Consider the following 22,276-nt stretch of genomic DNA (forward strand, 5'->3'; position numbering starts at 1 on the left):
CAAGAACAAGTTGAAACTAATGATTTCTATCAATTATTGATATGTTGCTTTGGTTTTTGTTGCAGGCAACTTTTTTCTTCGCGTTTGTGAATCCGAAGTCAGGATTATCTACGAATTCTCGTGTGTGTCTTTAAGGTATGCTTTCATCCTTAATTTTGAATGTGTCTTTACTATATCATTGTTTAATATCTACAAATGCTCGTGAAGTATTTAAACATATATGATGGCCATATGCAGTTTAATATATACAAATGCTTGTGAAGTATTTGAATGTGTCTTTACTATATCATTGTTTAATATCTACAAATGCTCATGAAATAATTTCATTAGAAATAATGTCTGCATCCCTGCCTTTTGGACAAATTTTTAATGTCAATTGTAGGCGTCATAATGATTTAATTATGTATGCATTAATTTTGGAACATGGGTATGGATCGTAGTTGGATGAGAGTTAATCGATTAAGTGCTGAGTACAAACATGGAGTGATGGAATTTCTACAGTTTGCTAAAAGTAATGCTAAAAAAGATCTTCCTCCTTCTAAAAGTAATGCTGAAGAAAGTCTTCCTACGTTTTTTCTCTGTCCATGTGTTCGTTGTGCAAATCAAGAACCAAAACCTGGTAAGAAAGAAATCATGGATTATCTAATTTGTAAAGGGATTTGTCAAAGTTATACACAATGGATATGGCACGGTGAAGTAGTAGCAAACTCAAATGTGTCCCAAAGAGATAATGTTAGTGTAGAAATGGATGATCGTCTGGAAGATATGATGCGTGATATTGGACAAGATTCGTTTAAGAGGGAACATGCGTATGATAGTTTATGCAATGACAAGGATAAACCTTTGTACCCGGGATGCACAAATTTTACACGTTTGTCAGCCGTGTTAAAATTGTTTAATCTAAAGGCAATTAGCGGGTGGACTGACAAAAGTTTTATCGAATTGCTTGAATTGTTGACACAAATGCTTCCAGAAGGTAACATACTACCAATTCGTTATTATGAGACAAAGAAAATATTGTGTCCGATGAGTTTGGAGTATGAAAAGATACATGCATGCCCTAATGATTGCATATTATACAGAAAAGAGTATGTAAACTATAATCATTGTCTGAAGTGCAAGGCGTCACGCTACAAAAAGAGACATGGTGAATCTAGTGATGATGATGAGTGCAAAAAGGGTCCTCCCGCGAAAGTGGTATGGTACCTACCGATAATTTCAAGGTTCAAGAGATTATTCGCTAATGCTAACGACACAGAGAATCCTAGATGGCATGCAGAAGAAAGAAAATGTGGTGCACAAATTCGACATGTAGCTGATTCTTTACAATGGAAGAAAATAGATTCTTTGTTTCCAAATTTTGGCAAAGAGACGAGAAACATTAGACTTGGACGAGGAAGAGGAATGTTGTGGCCCTTTATCCAGAGAAGTCTTAGAAACACCTCTACCCTTCGGTCTAGAAAAGCTTCCTCCTGTGGGTACGTACGATGGCACCACGGACCTAGACGAGCATATTGAAAACATTGATGCCCTCCTCGACTGCCGCGGGGTTCCGAGGGCGATCAATTACCGACTATTCCCGACCACACTGTGTAACACCCCTTTTTACCCCATAAAATAATAAACATATAATCAGAGAATAAGCATGCATATAACTCAAAAGGGCGTCACATCGACGTTTTCAAAAACTAAAAAGCTTTTAAAACCGACAGCATTTATCCATAAAATACAATACACCTGGTCATTTCAAATAACACCTGACATATAATCACAATTCATCCAGAATATGCACTAACAGCGGAAAGTAATACTCATATGTTTCATATAAATGATACATGTCCCATACCATGATCATAATATTTGGCCTAAAGCCTCTCAACAACAAGTAACCAATTAAATAGGTTCACAAGTTATAACAAAATACATAAACAAATAGAACATGAGTTCAACATCTAAGCTACCCAGTGTTACATGACCAGAGCATTGACTCGCTACTTAATTACCAAGCAACTCGGACGAAACTCCGACTAGATCACACGCCAGCTACTAATCATCAAACCTGCATGTCGCCAAACGAGGGCAACATTAAAACAGAAGGGTGAGAATACGAACCATTATGAAGAAAGTATAATGAGATACAATGGTTAAATCAACAATTATAGGAATGTATTACACTTTCCTAATCATAAAATTAATGCTAATCATAATTCACATATATTAAGCATACACCAAGTATAAGAGTAAAATATCTCAATACTATATTCTCAATTATACACATAGCCATAATTATCACATATTCCCGCATTTAACCAATTACGTATTCAAACATCACCCATTCTCAATTATCAACTAATACAAATATCACTACAACACCAAGTGTACATAATCAATTACCAAACTCATACACATAGAATTACGACATCAATGCACATAATCAATTGTTCACTCCTACACTTATTACAACAACATAATGCACATAATCAATTATCACAATCATGCACATATCATGACAACATAATGCACATAGTCAACTATCACATAACTCTAATGTGACTCAATGAAACATGTGACACTATGCATGTGGTACCAATGTGAAATTCTAAATTTCACCGGCCTCCGATTCATATCTCTAGAATCTAAGCCACACTTCCGATCCGGACAAGACCAAAGTCCACCAATTGTAAACATATAGTTTACGGCTTCCGATTCACTCTAGAATCCAAGCCCGCTTATGTTTCAAAGCAAATCCACCTGTGTTTCAAGGCACACTATGATATGAATGTATGTACAATATCACAAATATATACAATTAAGATCATCTCTACCATCTTAACTTTCCGCATATCACAATAATTCAACTCTATGAATTATCCACCAATTGTACACAACATTCACAACACACACACCATTCACATATAAGAGGCTAATTAATCAATTACGATTCACACAATCCAATTAACACTAGTAACCATACTATCTCATGTTAATTCTCATTTTTGTCAATTATACATGAACACACACTTTCAACATCAAGCAATTAATCATTAATTTAATGCTAACCAACTAACCACAGAGAATCAATACTAGCACAACATCATGGCATATACATATATTATTCTCAACATACATATTCAAGTCAAAACACAATTATGGACGAATCCTCAAAATACCGTAATTTACCGACAAACCGAATAATTGATCCAACTTCAAGTATATTCCAATCAATTAAACTCATTGCAATTAATTTAACTATTAATTAAATTAACCAATTAATAATTACACTACATTAGTTTCAAGTTTCTAATTCATTTTCCATTCTAAAGCCAATATTTAATATAAAAGGTATTCAAATTCACACTATTTCGGTCGGTCCGTAAATATCACGTTTTCAACAAATTAACACCCACCATGTTAATCTACTAATTAAACTTAGCTACCACGTAAATTTTCATCAAATTCCGGACAACTAATATACCGCTTAATTCCGCTATTCGGTCAACGGGACTGTTTTACATTTTATTTCCTAATTCTGTTTCAATACTTCATTGTTTGCGCTACAGTAAGAGTAAATAATATTTTCGCTACAGTAATTGGAACAATACATGGCATTCACTTATTTCATAGTGTGTGCGCTACTGTAGCCATTAAAATTAGTTTTCACAAATGTATTTTCTTTCCATTAAGTAATCTTATGATAGCATGTAGTATTGAAAAGAAAACAATTGTTAGAACACTACATTGATATCTCATGAAATGAAAACATTAAATTAAACTAAATGTACTGAAAGCATCACACAATGCTGCACCGTCATTGGCACTGCCGTCAAACACTATGCATACTCAATTCATTTCGTTTCCCAATTTATATGAAACACACCAACATCCATTTATATCCACCAAATCAATTTCCACCAGCAATGACACGATTCAATAATATTTTTGATGGATTCAAACAACAACAAAACCTAATCATGTCAATCTACCCATTGACCCAATCATACTAACCCATAATAATAAGGATTCCCCCCTTACCTCTTCAATGTGCTTCAAACCCTAGCTTTTGCCCCTTGTTGCTCTTCCCCTTTCTCCCTCTTGCTCCTCTCCAAAATGAGCCAAAGTTATGATACCTCTACTCTTCCCAAACCCTTACTATATTATTCATATTGGGCTTAACCCATATAATTCCACTTCCTAACTAATTAGGCCCAATTGATAAAATAGAGTAGTCAAATAAATAATTATGCTCCAACAAATAATATTATTACCCTTAATAATACGTTCTGATTAATCCAATTAAATCCGACTTTATCTCAAATAAATAAAATCCAATAATAATATTATTTCTAATATTATTTCTCTACCTATTCCATTTTATTAATTCTTCGATTAACCTAATAAATTCCAACTTCACTTAATAATTCGAACACGTTTCTCAATAACACCGACGATCTAATTAATTATCAAACTTCATCCAAATTAAAATAAATCCTTATTTAATTTAATTAGCCAACTAATAAAATTCGGGCTGTTACAACTCTCCCCCACTTAAATTATTTTCGTCCTCGAAAATTCAGTCGACACAACCATCTCAACACCAAAACCACATCCACTCTCTCTCGATTCATACCAATACAAATCGTTCTACACTTACGACCACACAAAGCTTCAAAAGATGTCATTCCAATATCAGAAGAAAATACCATGCAAATACACAATCCTTTCGATGCACAACTTAGCAAGTCTCTTCATCGAATAATCCATCTTCATTGGAATAAAACGAGCACATTTCGTCGACTATCCACACTTACCCAACTCACTTCACAATCACTCGATGCCTCGACAACCTCGAAACAAAATCCATAGAGATATTATTTCACTTCCACTTGAAAATAGATAACTGTTGCACCAAACGAAACGGTTCCTGCCAAATCCAACTCAAATACACAATTCTGGTATATCCCTCTTCATACTTTACCACTACACATTTCCTCAAATCTCGATACATCATTAACACCATGATTAATACTCAAATCATTACGATGTTCCTCATCCAAAATTCTCTTTGTCGGAATTCGAACCATCAGGAATACAAACTCGATCACAACATCTCATGACACCATTCTCGACAATCCAAAAGTCATCACTTTTTCCTTGATTAATCAATATCAACTTGTCAAACAATCACAAGTAAGCTTCAACATACCAATTTAACACACGAAGACGTCGCTTCACAACCAAACTCAATTCTCTAAATCGTTCCAACGATTTCCAATTCTTGAATTCTCAACATAACTTATAAAATTATTTCCTACTCAATGCATCGGCTACAACCTTCACTGTTCCAGGATGGTAATTCAAACCAAAGATTAAAATCCTTCGAAATTCTACTCGTCTTGTTTACCTCATTTCAACTCTTGTGATCACTCAACTCATCAAACCTTGATCCAAACAAACAATGTCGTTTACATTCCAAAACAAACACAACGACAAGCAACTCCAATACATACATCGAATAATTCCTCTTATGTACTTTAGGTTACCTTGAAGCATAAGCTACCACTTATCGATATATGCATCAACACACCTCAACTCGAAATCCCATATCCAAGAAAATTCACTTCTTCCAACCAAAACTCACATTCAGAAAGCATTACATAACCTTCTTCTCTTTCAGCACCGATAACCCAATCCTTAAATGTTCAACATGATCATCGTCGCTCTTAGAATCAAATATCCTCAAGAAACATTACCTCATAGAACCTTCTTTCTTCTTACTCGACAAAACAGGTGTAACTCTACGACTATATACTCAGACAATGAACCTCTTCTCAAACAATTCCCGAATCTACCCTTCAACTTCTCCTTAGTCGCTTTACACGCTACCAAGTTAGTAAGACAAGTCTATCTCGTTCAATACGATATCGTCTCCTTTCGACAATAGATTAAGGGTGATCGAGTCCTCAATTTGTCAATAGACAGTCGACAATCATAATGAAACATAAACCACCGTTACTAAACTATAATAGTGTTCCTTCAAAACTTGCACTCGAAATCACTTAAAACACCAAGATTCAAAATCTCTCTTAAAGTTACAATTACTTGATTCAACTCCAAACAATTCACACCAAAATTCTCATCAACTTAGTCTAACAGAAAACAAATTACATCAATTCTCAAAATCTCTACCAAAGATGCTCAACGGATAATTCAAACACACAAAAGAAGTAGAAACAAAGCCACCGCAGTTGTATCAATAACTACACTTCTATGCATAACAGATAAAACAAGATCCAATCTTATAGCACAATCCAAAGAATGAAATAATGCGTTGCACCATTATCAATAATAAAGCATGTACCTCAGATTAACTTATCCTTAGAAGTAGTCTCAGCACCAGACAACGCAAACACTTTTCCTTTCGCTTTCTCCTTCTTTGGCTTATCACATTTGGTACGAATGTGACCTCGCTCGCCACAATTGTAACAAGTCACACTCGCACCAGCTCTACAATTAGCAACTATGTGACCTGGCCTGCCACACTTGAAACAAGTAGTAACCTCTTTCTTACACTCAGAAACACGATGACCTTCAACACCACATCTGAAACACTTAAGTGGAGTAGGAGTCCCTCCCCCACTTAGCTTCTTGACAAAATCAGATTGTTCCTTCTTGTTATTATACGGTTTCCCACGGAACTGTCCTCCTTCTCGTTTTAACTGTAGAAACCCCACTTCTTTCTTTCCACGTACATCTTCTAGAAAATAGTTTCCCAAAAATGCATCACAGAAAATAGTCCAAGTAACTTCAATACCTTCTCTTTCTAATCTCCGCACAGTATTACTCCACCAAACGTCAGCTTCTTTTGTCAGCATGTGAGTACCAAAACTGTACCTTCTGTACATCAGTATAACTCACGACTTGAAAGATCTTCTCGATTTCACTCATCCATGCATGTGTTTTGTTTGGTCCATACCCTCCTTCAAAGATCGGAGGTTTGCACCTTTGAAAGTCTCCAAAAGCACGAAACTCATCCTTTCCTCCATAACCGACATTCTCTTGCAGCGCTTGTCCAATCGCACCACTCCACCTCATCATTAATGTCAACATTCCTTCCCGTAGCGATCGTCCTAAACAACCAAACAACCAGACAAAACAGTATCGATCGTGTCAGATACACGAATCAAATACAACAGCATAAAAGACATTAATAACCTTGACCAACTGGTCGACCATGCTCTGATACCACTAATGTAACACCCCTTTTTAAACCCCAAAATATTTAACATATAATCAGAGAATAACATGCATATAATTCAAAAGGGCGTCACATTGATGATTTTAGAAGAACTAAAAACCTTAAAAAAAACTGACAGTATTTATCTACACAGCACAATACTCCTGGTCATTTTAATAACACTCAATATCAAATCACAATTTAACCTGGATATGCATTCACAGCGGAAATATATGATACTCATGTGATTTATAATGATTCATGTCCCATACCATGATCATAATATTTGGCCTAAAGCCTCTCAACAACAAGTAACCAATTAAATAGGTTCACAAGTTATAACAAAATACATAAACAAATAGAACATGAGTTCAACATCTAAGCTACCCAGTGTTACATGACCAGAGCATTGACTCGCTACTTAATTACCAAGCAACTCGGACGAAACTCCGACTAGATCACACGCCAGCTACTAATCATCAAACCTGCATGTCGCCAAACGAGGGCAACATTAAAACAGAAGGGTGAGAATACGAACCATTATGAAGAAAGTATAATGAGATACAATGGTTAAATCAACAATTATAGGAATGTATTACACTTTCCTAATCATAAAATTAATGCTAATCATAATTCACATATATTAAGCATACACCAAGTATAAGAGTATAATATCTCAATACTATATTCTCAATTATACACATAGCCATAATTATCACATATTCCCGCATTTAACCAATTACGTATTCAAACATCACCCATTCTCAATTATCAACTAATACAAATATCACTACAACACCAAGTGTACATAATCAATTACCAAACTCATACACATAGAATTACGACATCAATGCACATAATCAATTGTTCACTCCTACACTTATTACAACAACATAATGCACATAATCAATTATCACAATCATGCACATATCATGACAACATAATGCACATAGTCAACTATCACATAACTCTAATGTGACTCAATGAAACATGTGACACTATGCATGTGGTACCAATGTGAAATTCTAAGTTTCACCGGCCTCCGATTCATATCTCTAGAATCTAAGCCACACTTCCGATCCGGACAAGACCAAAGTCCACCAATTGTAAACATATAGTTTACGGCTTCCGATTCACTCTAGAATCCAAGCCCGCTTATGTTTCAAAGCAAATTCACCTGTGTTTCAAGGCACACTATGATATGAATGTATGTACAATATCACAAATATATACAATTAAGATCATCTCTACCATCTTAACTTTCCGCATATCACAATAATTCAACTCTATGAATTATCCACCAATTGTACACAACATTCACAACACACACACCATTCACATATAAGAGGCTAATTAATCAATTACGATTCACACAATCCAATTAACACTAGTAACCATACTATCTCATGTTAATTCTCATTTTTGTCAATTATACATGAACACACACTTTCAACATCAAGCAATTAATCATTAATTTAATGCTAACCAACTAACCACAGAGAATCAATACTAGCACAACATCATGGCATATACATATATTATTCTCAACATACATATTCAAGTCAAAACACAATTATGGACGAATCCTCAAAATACCGTAATTTACCGACAAACCGAATAATTGATCCAACTTCAAGTATATTCCAATCAATTAAACTCATTGCAATTAATTTAACTATTAATTAAATTAACCAATTAATAATTACACTACATTAGTTCCAAGTTTCTAATTCATTTTCCATTCTAAAGCCAATATTTAATATAAAAGGTATTCAAATTCACACTATTTCGGTCGGTCCGTAAATATCACGTTTTCAACAAATTAACACCCACCATGTTAATCTACTAATTAAACTTAGCTACCACGTAAATTTTCATCAAATTCCGGACAACTAATATACCGCTTAATTCCGCTATTCGGTCAACGGGACTGTTTTACATTTTATTTCCTAATTCTGTTTCAATACTTCATTGTTTGCGCTACAGTAAGAGTAAATAATATTTTCGCTACAGTAATTGGAACAATACATGGCATTCACTTATTTCATAGTGTGTGCGCTACTGTAGCCATTAAAATTAGTTTTCACAAATGTATTTTCTTTCCATTAAGTAATCTTATGATAGCATGTAGTATTGAAAAGAAAACAATTGTTAGAACACTACATTGATATCTCATGAAATGAAAACATTAAATTAAACTAAATGTACTGAAAGCATCACGCAATGCTGCACCGTCATTGGCACTGCCGTCAAACACTATGCATACTCAATTCATTTCGTTTCCCAATTTATATGAAACACACCAACATCCATTTATATCCACCAAATCAATTTCCACCAGAAATGACACGATTCAATAATATTTTTGATGGATTCAAACAACAACAAAACCTAATCATGTCAATCTACCCATTGACCCAATCATACTAACCCATAATAATAAGGATTCCCCCCTTACCTCTTCAATGTGCTTCAAACCCTAGCTTTTGCCCCTTGTTGCTCTTCCCCTTTCTCCCTCTTGCTCCTCTCCAAAATGAGCCAAAGTTATGATACCTCTACTCTTCCCAAACCCTTACTATATTATTCATATTGGGCTTAACCCATATAATTCCACTTCCTAACTAATTAGGCCCAATTGATAAAATAGAGTAGTCAAATAAATAATTATGCTCCAACAAATAATATTATTACCCTTAATAATACGTTCTGATTAATCCAATTAAATCCGACTTTATCTCAAATAAATAAAATCCAATAATAATATTATTTCTAATATTATTTCTCTACCTATTCCATTTTATTAATTCTTCGATTAACCTAATAAATTCCAACTTCACTTAATAATCCGAACACGTTTCTCAATAACACCGACGATCTAATTAATTATCAAACTTCATCCAAATTAAAATAAATCCTTATTTAATTTAATTAGCCAACTAATAAAATTCGGGCTGTTACACACTGCGCAAGGGAGCAATGGCGTGGTACGAGAGCATGTCAAAATTAAGAGCTGACTTAACGAGAGCACGTCAAAATTAATTTTAAAAGATAGGCTTAAATTCACTTTTGGTCCCCCTAGTTTGAGGGTTTTAAACAATTGATCCCCCTGTTAGGTGCCAAATTGTGTTAATATTTTCTCTTGTATTTGGTACCTTTCGACTATTTTATCGCATATTCTTGTGATCCCAATTTATTTTGAAGTAAATAATAGTAGTTTAGTTAATTAAGCTTTTGTTTTTTGTTAATCTCTTTTTTATTTGATTTTTGTACAGGTTTCCTCCTTTAGGTGGAACTTGAGGCTTGAAAAGATGAAAGAATTGCAAAGAAGAAATTTCAAAGTCAGCCTCAAGGACGCGTCGCGAGCAGGAGCGTGCGCCGCGCGCTGAAGAGATATTTTTTAGTCAAATTCCAAGGGCTTGCGCACGCCGCGAGCTATGGAGCGCATGATGCGCACTTTAGGGCGGTTTGATCATTAATAAGGTGGGTGCGACGCGAGCAAAAACCCACGATGCGCTGGACAGAACTTGATTTTTGTATAAATAGATCAGTTTGTTTTTGAGAATGGTTACACCATTTTGAGAGCAACAAAGACCTTATAACACTGTAGCAACATAGAATTGAAGAATCGGAGCATTGATCATCGAGAAATCACCGTAGATGCTTGCTATTCTTCATCCTTTCCTTCTTGTGCCAGCTACCATGTCAATGGATAGCTAAACCCTTTTGGAATCAAGGCTTTGATGTAATCCTCCTTTCCTTTTGTATGTTTTTCTTGTGAATATTGTGTATGAACAAGTTATTAATCAATATAGATGATCTAGTTTGTGTTCTCTTGAATTTCTATGGTTTAAATGTTTGTGAAATACAATGTTTTTACCTTGACCTAACTTTATCATCTATCAAACATTAAGTCTATACATGGATCTAGTGTTTGATATTCGCTTTGTATCGGTTTATAAACGTTATTTGTGTTGTTTGATCGGTTGAGAAATCGTTGGTGGAACAATACGGTAAAAACTTGCTATACCATTTAGGACACGGGCGGTATAGACGAACGATACGTGATAATATTGATTGTTACCGAATTTATATGCATATTCGGAGGAAGACATACAATTTAAGGTCGATGAAATCAAGTCTTGATACTTCTTTTTAAACTTCGAAATTTCCAAATTTTAATCCTTGCTACTAAAACTTGTGAATGATCTTTTACCAAACCAAACCCAAAATTACTTTAACTCAGCACAATATAAACTATAGAACGGGAGGTGATATCGCATCAATCCATGTTGAAATGATAAACTAAAAGTACTCCAATATACTTTTAACAAAATGGCGCCGTTGTCGGGGATCCAAAAACAAAGAAAGAATGGACTATGAACGGTCAGAGGTTGAAGGTATATCGAGGAAGTGAATTTAATCGGGAAACAAGTGTTTTAGCTCTCGGTGATCTTTGATTACCTTTGACCATCGAGCTGACCGACGTTAAACAAAGCACTTATTGGGAGGCACCCCAATTTGTAAGTATTCAGCTTGTTTTATGTGTTTTTTATCGTTTTTATATTTTGCGTTTATGTCGAGCCAAAAATGGCCTACCGGTAAAGTTACACGTGCTGGTAGAAAGTAAATTTTCTGCTGTTCTGGTGTAGCTCGCGCCGCGCGCTTTTCTTAATTTTTGAAATCAGTTTCCAGAGGCTAGCTCGCGGCGCGGCCAAAGAGCGCGTGACGCGCGCTGAACAAAAAATTTTAAAAATTTAAAATTTTGGGTTGGGCCCAAAATGGGACTCGACCCTTCCCCCTCCCTTTAAAGTTCTGATTAGGGTTAGAGAGGATTTTTGCCTCTCTTTTCCCTAAAAACTCATATTTCTCTCTTCCTCCCTCACTTCTCAAGCTTTCTTCATCAATTGCATTCCTATTTCATCATCATCATCATCATCCTAATCTCCATCAGAGGTAAGTTCTTCATCTTCTTCTCTTTTCCTTTAAGTTTTGATTTTAGAACTTAGTAGATTTAGGGATTTTATAGATTTTGATGTTAAATGTTATAAATAGAGTAGATTAGAGACCAAGATTAGGATAGATGTAGTGTTTCGTTACTGCTTATAGTGTTGTTGTTTTTGTTGGGTGTTGCTGCAACCATGGTTGCAGTCTGGTTTTTCTCTGTTTCGTAAAGGGCACGTCGTGCCGGCTAGCGCGCACCGCGTGCTGTTGAGAATTTTTTTCCTGTTTTGCTTCTGTACAGTCTTACCTATGGCCCTGTTTTATGATTTTGATCAGTGTTAGCATTACATTGACTGAAAATAATTTTGTGCTGACATTTTGTATCGAATTTTTGTGTTTGTTTTATTATTACGCAGATGGCTCCTCCGTCGAAAAAAAAGAGAGGTGCTGCTGGTGAATCCTCGGGTTCTCAATCGCGTTATGATCACACGCGGTTCCGTGGTCCTGAACAAGAGGCTCGGTATGAAGAGCTTAAAGGTCGTATCGCTTGGTCCAAAGGACGGTGGTACCAAGCGAAGACGAGAATTTTTTCAGGTCCTTGGAGCTATCTGAGTGACACTTGCTGGGACAAGTTGTATGAGTCGGACAAGTTCTATCATGTAGAGATTCTGAGAGAATTTTATGCTAATGCATTACCTGCGGGTAACTGGAGTCCTATTGAGCCTTTCCCGTTTAAGACTTGGGTTAGAAGTAAGGAAATTGATTTTTCCAAGGATGCTATTTTTGATTATTTGGACAACCCTTTTGCCTTGACGGAGGAGTGTAAGTATCATCCCCGGTTGAATCGAGGAAAGTGGGACGCTGAGGCAATGAGGGAGAAGTTGTGCATACTAGGGTACACTTATGATTTGACGACCACCGGCCACCCGAAGACCTTTACCCATCGTCATCTCACGTCTGTTGCTTAGTTGGTGACTTCCATGGTCCTTTATAATTTAAGGCCACGAAGTCATACTACTACGATTACTATGGATACTGCTAGATTGGTTTATTGTATTTTGATGGGTGAAGAGGTAGACATAGCCAGGATAGTGGCTAATGAGTTGAAGAGGGTTGCTCTTAATGGAATTAGTTTTGGTGAGAGGGCAAAGTGCCGGTTGATTTTTCCCGGTCTGATTATAGGATTGTGCAGGAAGGCAGGAGTGAGATTTCCATCTGGGGGATTGCTACCCATGGATGGAGTTATTGATGATGTTTTTGCTCACACGTTCTGTGTTTTAGGTCCTGGTCCTGCTGCTGGTGGTGGCCCTGCTACTGAGGTTGTTCCGGTTGTTGCTGCCCCGCCTGTAACACCCTTCTAAACCCCGCGGAAATTATTAAAATAATTCAGAGTAAAACATGAAAACAAGGGTGCCACAATTCCAATTAAAACAAATCATCATAAATCAATTGTCATGCTTCACTTAGGAACGAATCATCAATTTAACAAAATCATGTTTTTACACAACGGAATATTCATCATACGGATAAGCATAACATCATCTATGAAATATCCCACAAAATTAATACAATAACAACACAATAGAGTAACATCATAGACTCTAAACTAGCGTTCCCCAGTGTTACAATATCAGAGCATGACACCGACGCTATACTTAAACAAACTGGCCTATGAGCTATCCTCACCAAAGCCACAAGCCGCTATTCGCCAATCTGAAAATGTCAACAGTAAGGATGAGTCTCATTCAAATTAACAAATTTTATTGAATCATAAATAATAACACATCATAGTTACATCATTCACCCAATTGTTTCATAAACAGGCATTCAAACAAGTTTCATCATCACAAAACAATCAACCAACACATCATCAATATTTATAACACTGGAATACATCCAATCATGTTATAAAAGTCATGCATATGAATGCAACTGATACTATGCATGTGGTACCAATATCATCAAATGGGAATAACCCATGACCGATCCAACATCATCAAGATACGGCCCTGCCAGCACAGATTCCACACAATGGGAATCATGCCCTTCACTGATCCAACACACCCTTATGGATACAGTATCATCAATGAACATGAATGAATGCAAACATACATGAACATACTTATACCATCGTCAAGTCTAATGAGTAACATCATCAAATACTCATTTCATCATCATCATCATCATCATCAAAGTATGTTTATATACATTAGCATCATTCAAATACAATCAATCATCATCATCATCGTTAAAGAACATACATGTAACCACATCAATCATCATCATATAATTCTCAACAAATCACCACATCATAATGTTTTTTTCAAAACAACATCTTATATTGTCACATTTCATCATATATGTCAACAATACGTCATCCATCCAACAAACAGATATTCACCTGAATCATGTTTTAAACATAGCTTGTATCGTTACATCTTATCATATATATCCACAACAAATCATACATCAAAACAAGCAAATGTTAATAAAATAAATTCAATGTGCTGCTCATTTTATTATTATTATAACATAAAGAATATTTCATAAGCTTCATCCTGCTCGAAACGGCACTTAAAACAGGCCAACGATTCAAAAGTTATGAACTTTTCAAAATGATTCATTTTTCAAAAACCTTCAGCCGTAACGGGTTACGAAAAGGCGTAACAGGTTACGAAAATAATTTTTCAAAAAAAGCTTCAGCCATAACGGGTTACGAAAAGGCGTAACGGGTTACGAAGAACAATTTTCCAAAACACAGTTTCAGCCGTAACCGGTTACGAACAACACCATAACCGGTTACGAACTCGTAACCAGCCAAAAAAACCCATTTTTCACGACCGTAACCGGTTACAAGCCCGACCGTAACCGGTTACATCACCTGTAACAGCAAAAAAAAGCACTTTTGACAGCAGCTTATTTCCATCCAACACAACCCAAATCGAATCATTTCGACCATGCACGAAAAACAGAATCAATTAACAATTATTCCATGTCATTTCATGCCTCAACAACACATTCAAACACAATCAAACATCACAAACAAGCATTTACACATACTTTATCAATTTGAAACACAACATCATCCAAATTGACTCAAATCCCTAACTCTATCATATGACTCAATCGACATGAAATAATATATCTATATCAGTCCTATTATTCATAACCCGATAGTAGATGTTAATCAGAAGAGTCCCCCCTTACCTTAGTCAAATTCTTGATTGGGTCTTCTTCCTCTTTGATTCTCTTTCCCGTTCTTCAGCTCCTCTTCTCACAACTTCTTGTTTTCACGTTCTAATTCTTTCTCCTCTTGTTTTCCTTATTTTATGAAAAACATAAAATTAGAAATGGGCTCCTTCACACTTACACCCCCACATTACTAATTCCACCATAAGGCCCAACAACTCAGCATTTTATATTTCTTTCCACATAATCCCAATAAAATGCTAATTCAAATTAATTAATTTAAAATTTTAATTAAATTAATTAAATAAGAAATTTTGGGATGTTACACCGCCTGTTATGCCACAGTTAGGGCAGGCTGGTGAGTGGAACTAGCAGATGCATATGGCTCATCAGAGAGCTTTTATGTTCATTCAAGATTCTATTCAACATCTTTCTCTGCAGCAGCCAGTTGGTTCCAGAGATGATTTGGCGGCGTATGCTTGTTGGCCAGAGGGCACGCCAGATTCTCAGGAGGGGGTTGGTCATGGTGATGATGGTAGCGAGGAGGAGTGAGCAATATATGTAGTATATTTATATATTTTAGTATTGTTTTTTATTTTGTTTGCTTAGTTTTTTCAGAACCTTTTGTGTCATCCTTTTAAGGATGAGGTAGTTTGGATATGTTGAATATTTTGGTGATTTAAGGCTAGTTTAAGCCTTTTTGGATTTTATACACCTTTTTGTGTTTTGGTTATTAAGTTTTAAGTTTTTATAATTTGCATTTTATTTAGTTTTCTGGTTTATATATTATGAAAATAAGTTTGTCCAAATGTTGAATTAGAAGGAACATGTCGAATTGCTTCCTTGATGATAGTGGGTGTTAACAACCAAATGGGGCGGTGATGATATAGTGTGAAAATTGTATGTGCAAGGTACATTTTTACCGTTTCTTTAAGATACCATGATTTTGATGTTTTTAATTGTACAAATTAGATGTCACATTTTCTTTGGTAAAACTAGTTCAACTTTGAATCACTTTAGTGCTTATAATTAGTGTGAGGAAACTTTCCATTGTATATATATAATTTTGTGGATACCAACAATGTGCGTTTAACGTGTTTTTATTATGTCCAATCTTGCATTTTTATTGAATTGTGTAAAGCATGAAAAGGATCAAGGCATTTTGTTTCGCATTATGAGTATAACTTCTCTACCAAATAACCTACCCGGTGAGTGTGTGAGTATTTGCTAACCACTTAGAGCCTCTTTACCAAGATTCAATCGGTTTAACATCCTTGTTTGCAATTGTATATCATTGCCGATTTTTGATTTGAATCTTGATGACTTTCTTTTAACCTTGAATTGTACCATGAAATGTGGTTAGGATTGATTTCCTTTTGCCTTAGAATAGAGAGCATTCTTAATATTATGATTGTAATATTCAAGTTAGGGAGAATAAAAAGATGTATTGGTATGGAGAAGATAGTTTTGATTGCTCAAGAGTGAAAAAGAAAAGAAAAAAAAAAGAGTAAAAAGGAATAAAAAAAATAAAAGCAAAGAGCTTTGTGTATATCAATAGCAAGTTACCTTGAAAATAAAGGTTAGCCTCTTGAGCAAAGAAAGAATGAAGTTGGTTGGTAAGGATGTGTGGAAATAATTGTGAAATTGAATGCTCTCTTAGGTTTTGACACTTTCGTTTCAATGGCCGTGAGATATGACACTTCCTTGTTAACCAAGCCAAGCTACAACCTTAAAAGTCCTTTGTGATTCATGCTTTTACACTTTTTGTACAATTATTGTTTAGATGAATGCATAATTAATTCTGGATGTTAGCGTCATTGTTGTGTGAGTGTTAGGATCCTCAATTTTGTTCTCTTACCAGAGAAGTGCGTAGGTTGTGATTCATCCTTGAACTTATTTTGCTTTAGCAATTGTTGACATAGAATTTGTATATAGGACTAATATCTTAATCATGGTGTTATTAGGGTAATGGTAAGATGTTACTTTTGTGTGCTTTTGGAATTTAAACCACCCATTTGTTCTTGGTTAAACTTGTGATCTTGTGGTTGTTTTATGTTCCTTGTAATTTATCATTGTTTTTGTTTGAGGACAAACAAGGTTTTAAGTTGGGGAGAGTTGTTAGGTGCCAAATTGTGTTAATATTTGCTCTTGTATTTGGTACCTTTCGACTATTTTATCGCATATTCTTGTGATCCCCGTTTATTTTGAAGTAAATAATAGTAGTTTAGTTAATTAAGCTTTTGTTTTCTGTTAATCTTTTTTCTAGTGGATTTTTGTACAGGTTTTCTCCTTTAGGTGGAACTTGAGGCTTGAAAAGATGAAAGAATTGCAAAGAAGAAATTTCAAAGTCAGCCTCAAGCGCACGTATTAAATTCCAGGGGCTTGCACGCGCCGCGAGCTAAGGAGCGCGTGATGCACGCTTTAGGGCGGTTTGATCATTAATAAGGTGGGCGCGACGCGCGCTGGACAAAACTTGATTTTTGTATAAATAGATCAGTTGTGTTTTTGAGATTGGTTACACCATTTTTAGAGCAACAAAGACCTTATAACACTATATACATAGAATCGAAGAATCGGAGCATTGATCGTCGAGAAATCACCGTAGATGCTTGCTATTCCTCATCCTTTCCTTCTTGTGCAAGCTACCATGTCAATGGATAGCTAAACCCTTTTGGAATCAAGGATTTGATGTAATCTTCCTTTCCTTTTGTATATTTTTCTTGTGAATATTGTGTATGAACAAGTTATTAATCAATATAGATGATCTAGTTTGTGTTCTCTTGAATTTCTATGGTTTAAATGTTTGTGAAATACAATGTTTTTACCTTGACCTAACTTTATCATCTATCAAACATTAAGTCTAGACATGGATCTAGTGTTTGATATTCTCTTTGTATCGGTTTATAAACGTTATTTGTGTTGTTTGATCGGTTGAGAAATTGTTGGTGGAACAATACGGTAAAAACTTGCTATACCGTTTAGGACACGGGCAGTATAGACGAACGATACGTGATAATATTGATTGTTACCGAATTTATATGCATATTCGTAGGAAGAAATACAATTTAAGGTCGATGAAATCAAGTCTTGATACTTCTTGTTAAACTTAGAACTTTCCAAATTTTAATCCTTGCTACTAAAACTTGTGAATGATCTTTTACCAAACCAAACCCAAAGTTACTTCAACTCAAGACAATATAAACTATAGAACGGCGGTGATATCGCACCAATCCATGTGGAAACGATAAACTAAAAGTACTCCAATATACTTTCAACACCCCCTATTACAAAACCCGTTATTCTGATCTCTTAATTTTGATGGTCTTTGAATAGTATTAAAAAATATTTTTAATTAAAAATTTATATATTAAAATCCGTAAAATAATTATTATGGACGTGAAGCCCATTAAATTGTTGCATTAACCCAATACAAAAACAAAATATTGAATAGGCTTTTGCTGCACGAACTGGAGGAAGTCTCCTTCTTCTTGAAATCTTTGTTAACCCTTGGTAGAGGCAAAGCCCTCAACCACTGTCCTTACAGGAGATCTTATTCTTCAATATCGTCAAAACCTTCTTCTCTTAATTCTCCCATCGCTTCACAATCCTTCAATTGATGTCCCAGCCGGTCACATATGAAGCAAAAGGTGGGGAGTCTCTCATATTTGAAATGCACCCTTATATTTTTATCCTTGAACCTAATCATTGTACCTCTCTTCAATGGCTGCTTAAGATCAATCGTCACCTTGATCTGCAGGAATCTGCCATTTCTGTTTGCTTCCTTCATGTCCATTTCCTCGAATACTCCTAGAATCCCCCCAAGTTTCCTTGCCATAGATTCAGATCTGAGCATTAGCGGCAACTCGTACACCCTGACCCAAAAAACACCATAGTGCATATTAAGCTCCGAAGGTTGCTCTTCGCTGGAGACCCTCACAAGAACCAAAATGTTTATGTCAAAACTCCAGGGCCCATTGCGTAGAGCACTTTCTAGATCTCTCTTAGTTGAGAAACAAAACAAGAACAGATTTTTACTTAGTTCTCGTGTTTCCACCGGATTGCGTAACTTCCAGGCTCCAATCATTGTGCTCGTGAAAGCTCTTGAGTTAAAGCTACTTTCAGTCCATAATCTACCCGTTAACGTTCGTGTCCTCTCCATAGATTTCTTCTCCATCCACTGTGATCCCTTCTTCTTCTTCCTTCGACAGAGGTATCTCTTTCCACTTCTCCATTGCAACGGAGTTGAAGAACTGGTCACTGAAAACCACATGAATGATGGCTTGTAACAAGAGAAGAGGATAAAGCAAGAACATGATAGGGAAACTAGCAAAAGAACTGGAAGCTCCGAACTCAAAACCCTAGAGGGCAAGAGAGGAAGCATGTTAAGAAACTAGAGAGAATAGGGTCTCTCTACAACACGTGGGGGGAAAGATTACCTTGTCAATGTGATTGTTTTTTTTTGTGTAAGCAAGAATTAAATAAATGAGATAACTAAGGGTTCTCCAACCTTATTACACAAGAACGAAACGAGTCCGACAAAAAACGATATTACAAACCAATTACAATTACGACATAAAAGACAAAGGGTCTTTGCTAAAATCGTAAAAGTTACAATTGGAATATGCAATGTCGCCAAAGGAAGACCATCTCCATATCAAAATTTTGATATTCCAAACTATATTGTTAATATTCCAAACTTCATTCCTAAAACAAAAGTCGTTCCTTGTCAACCAAATAATCCAACAAGTGGCTAGCTAAAACACCCCCAATTTGCCAACTTTGATGTCTTTTACCCGACCCATGGAATATCATTCCATAAAAAATGGAAAACAATCTTCCTCCTTCCATCTCGGGTAATCCACCCACTCACCAATTTCCTTCCAAACAACCTTAATCACATCGCATTTGAAGAAAATATGGTCCTTATCCTTCAAATGCATATCACAAAAAGCACAATTTAAGTTAGAAGTAGAAAAGTTAATACCTCTATACACGAAAAGATATTTAGTGGGAAGCCTATTCACAAAAAGTCTCCAAGCAAAAGCTTTAATCTTAAAGGGAACCTCCATCTTCCAAATCATTTCCAAAACCTCTTCATTCTTATTCATGGGACCAAAAGGCGTGCGCAAAGAAGCGTACCAATGATAACACGAAGAAATCGTATAACCCTTTTCCGATTCAAAAAGCCAACACATGGAGTGCTTATCTTCTTCCAAACCTCCAAAATTCTCTAAAAGACCCCGCAAATTCGCTAGCTTTGGTGACAAACCCGCCTCCACAACCTCAACCTCCGAGATTCCTAAATCTCCCCATATCCACACCCTGTCACGCCATCCTCCCATAGTGGCTATTGACACTTTTTTCAAAGAAGAAAACGCAAAAAGCTCCGGAAAATCCTCCATCAAAATAGAATTATTTAACCAACAAACTTTAATAAGTCCCGCCACTAAAAAGATGAAGATGAACATTTGAAGGGATCTCCTCCACATAAAAGATGCATTTTGACATCACCATATCGGGCCTTCAAAACCTCACACCACAACGACCCCCCTCCATGAGCAATCCTCCATCTCCACTTATTCAAAAGGGAAAAATTAAAATCTTTAATATCTTTAATGGCTAAACCTCCTTTTAAATAAGGCAACGTCACAAATTTCCAACTAACCCAATGAATGTTCCTCTTCTCTACCACTCCCCCCATAAGAAATTGCTTCGAATCTTGATAAATTCTTTAACCACTTTAGGCGGCATCATATAGAAAGACTTGAAGAAAATAGTTAAAGAACTCAAAATGGACTTCAAAAGCATAATTCTACCTCCAAGACTAAGAAAACAGTTTTCCACCCATTCAAACGCTTTCTCATCTTTTCCAAAAGCGAATGCCAAATTGCCTCCTTCCTTGGATTGTAACCAATGGGAATTCTAAGAAACACGAAATTGCTAGCTTCCATCTTGCATGAAAGGTACAAAGAGGCGGCTTCCAAGAAATGTTGAGAAGTATTAATCCCAATCAATTTACTTTTGTGAAAATTAATACCAAGCCCCGAAACTAACTCAAAAGCTCTCAAAACTATTTTTAAAGCCTTTACATTCTTCCATGAGTCTTCTCCTATCATTAACGTATCGTCCGCAAATTGGAGAATATCCACACAACACCTCTGATTAATCACTAAATTCTCATATTCTCCAATTTCAATCGATTTTCGAACCAACCTAGAAAGAGCCTCCGTAACAATAACAAATAGAAAAGGCGATAAATGATCCCCTTGTCTTAACCCTCTCTTCACACCAAACTCTTTAGTTGGGCTCCCATTAACCACCACCGACATATCACTTTTAAAGATCAATAGTTTCATCCATATCTGCCATTTATCTATTACAATGACTACAAATTATTGAATTTTTTAGTTGAAATTTTCCTTTTCCCAGCACTGATTAAAAAATGGGTTTTCTTTGTAAAAAGACGAACTTTGACAACAATAATGGTAGAATTATTGGTGATGATTGGCGGGATGATGAGCACTTAGGGTCTGTTTGGTTCAAATGAATGGGAGGGGAGGGGAGGGATTTTAATGGAGGGAATGGAAGGGGAGAGGTAGGGAGGGATTTTTTGTAATTATATATATGTTTGGTTCAAACGAGGGGAGGGGAGGGGAGGAAAGGGATTTCGTTTAAAAATATGTTTGGTTCACGAGGGGAGGGGAGGGATTTTAATAATAATTTACAATTTTATCCATACTAATTTTATATAAGTGATATGATATTCAATTGTAAAAATTTCATAAATATTTTTTGGAAATAATATTTGTATAACTGAGTGATTAAAAAGTGATAACTTATCGCATAATATTAAAAAAATTGAGTACACTTGATTCGTATTATAACTCTCGACACAAAATAAACTATGCGTTG

At 35.7% G+C, this 22,276-nt stretch overlaps 1 protein-coding gene across 1 annotated transcript; it reads left to right on the top strand.

Moving 5' to 3' along the window:
• Nucleotides 1-423: 423 nt before the first annotated feature.
• Nucleotides 424-1,518, top strand: LOC131658801 (uncharacterized). The gene has a single exon (XM_058928056.1). The coding sequence runs from the start codon at nt 424-426 to the stop codon at nt 1,516-1,518; it is 1,095 nt and encodes a 364-aa protein (XP_058784039.1).
• The last annotated feature ends 20,758 nt before the right edge of the window (nt 1,519-22,276 follow it).

Source organism: Vicia villosa, linkage group LG3 (genome assembly GCF_029867415.1).
Source record: "Vicia villosa cultivar HV-30 ecotype Madison, WI linkage group LG3, Vvil1.0, whole genome shotgun sequence".
Taxonomy (NCBI): Eukaryota; Viridiplantae; Streptophyta; class Magnoliopsida; order Fabales; family Fabaceae; genus Vicia; species Vicia villosa.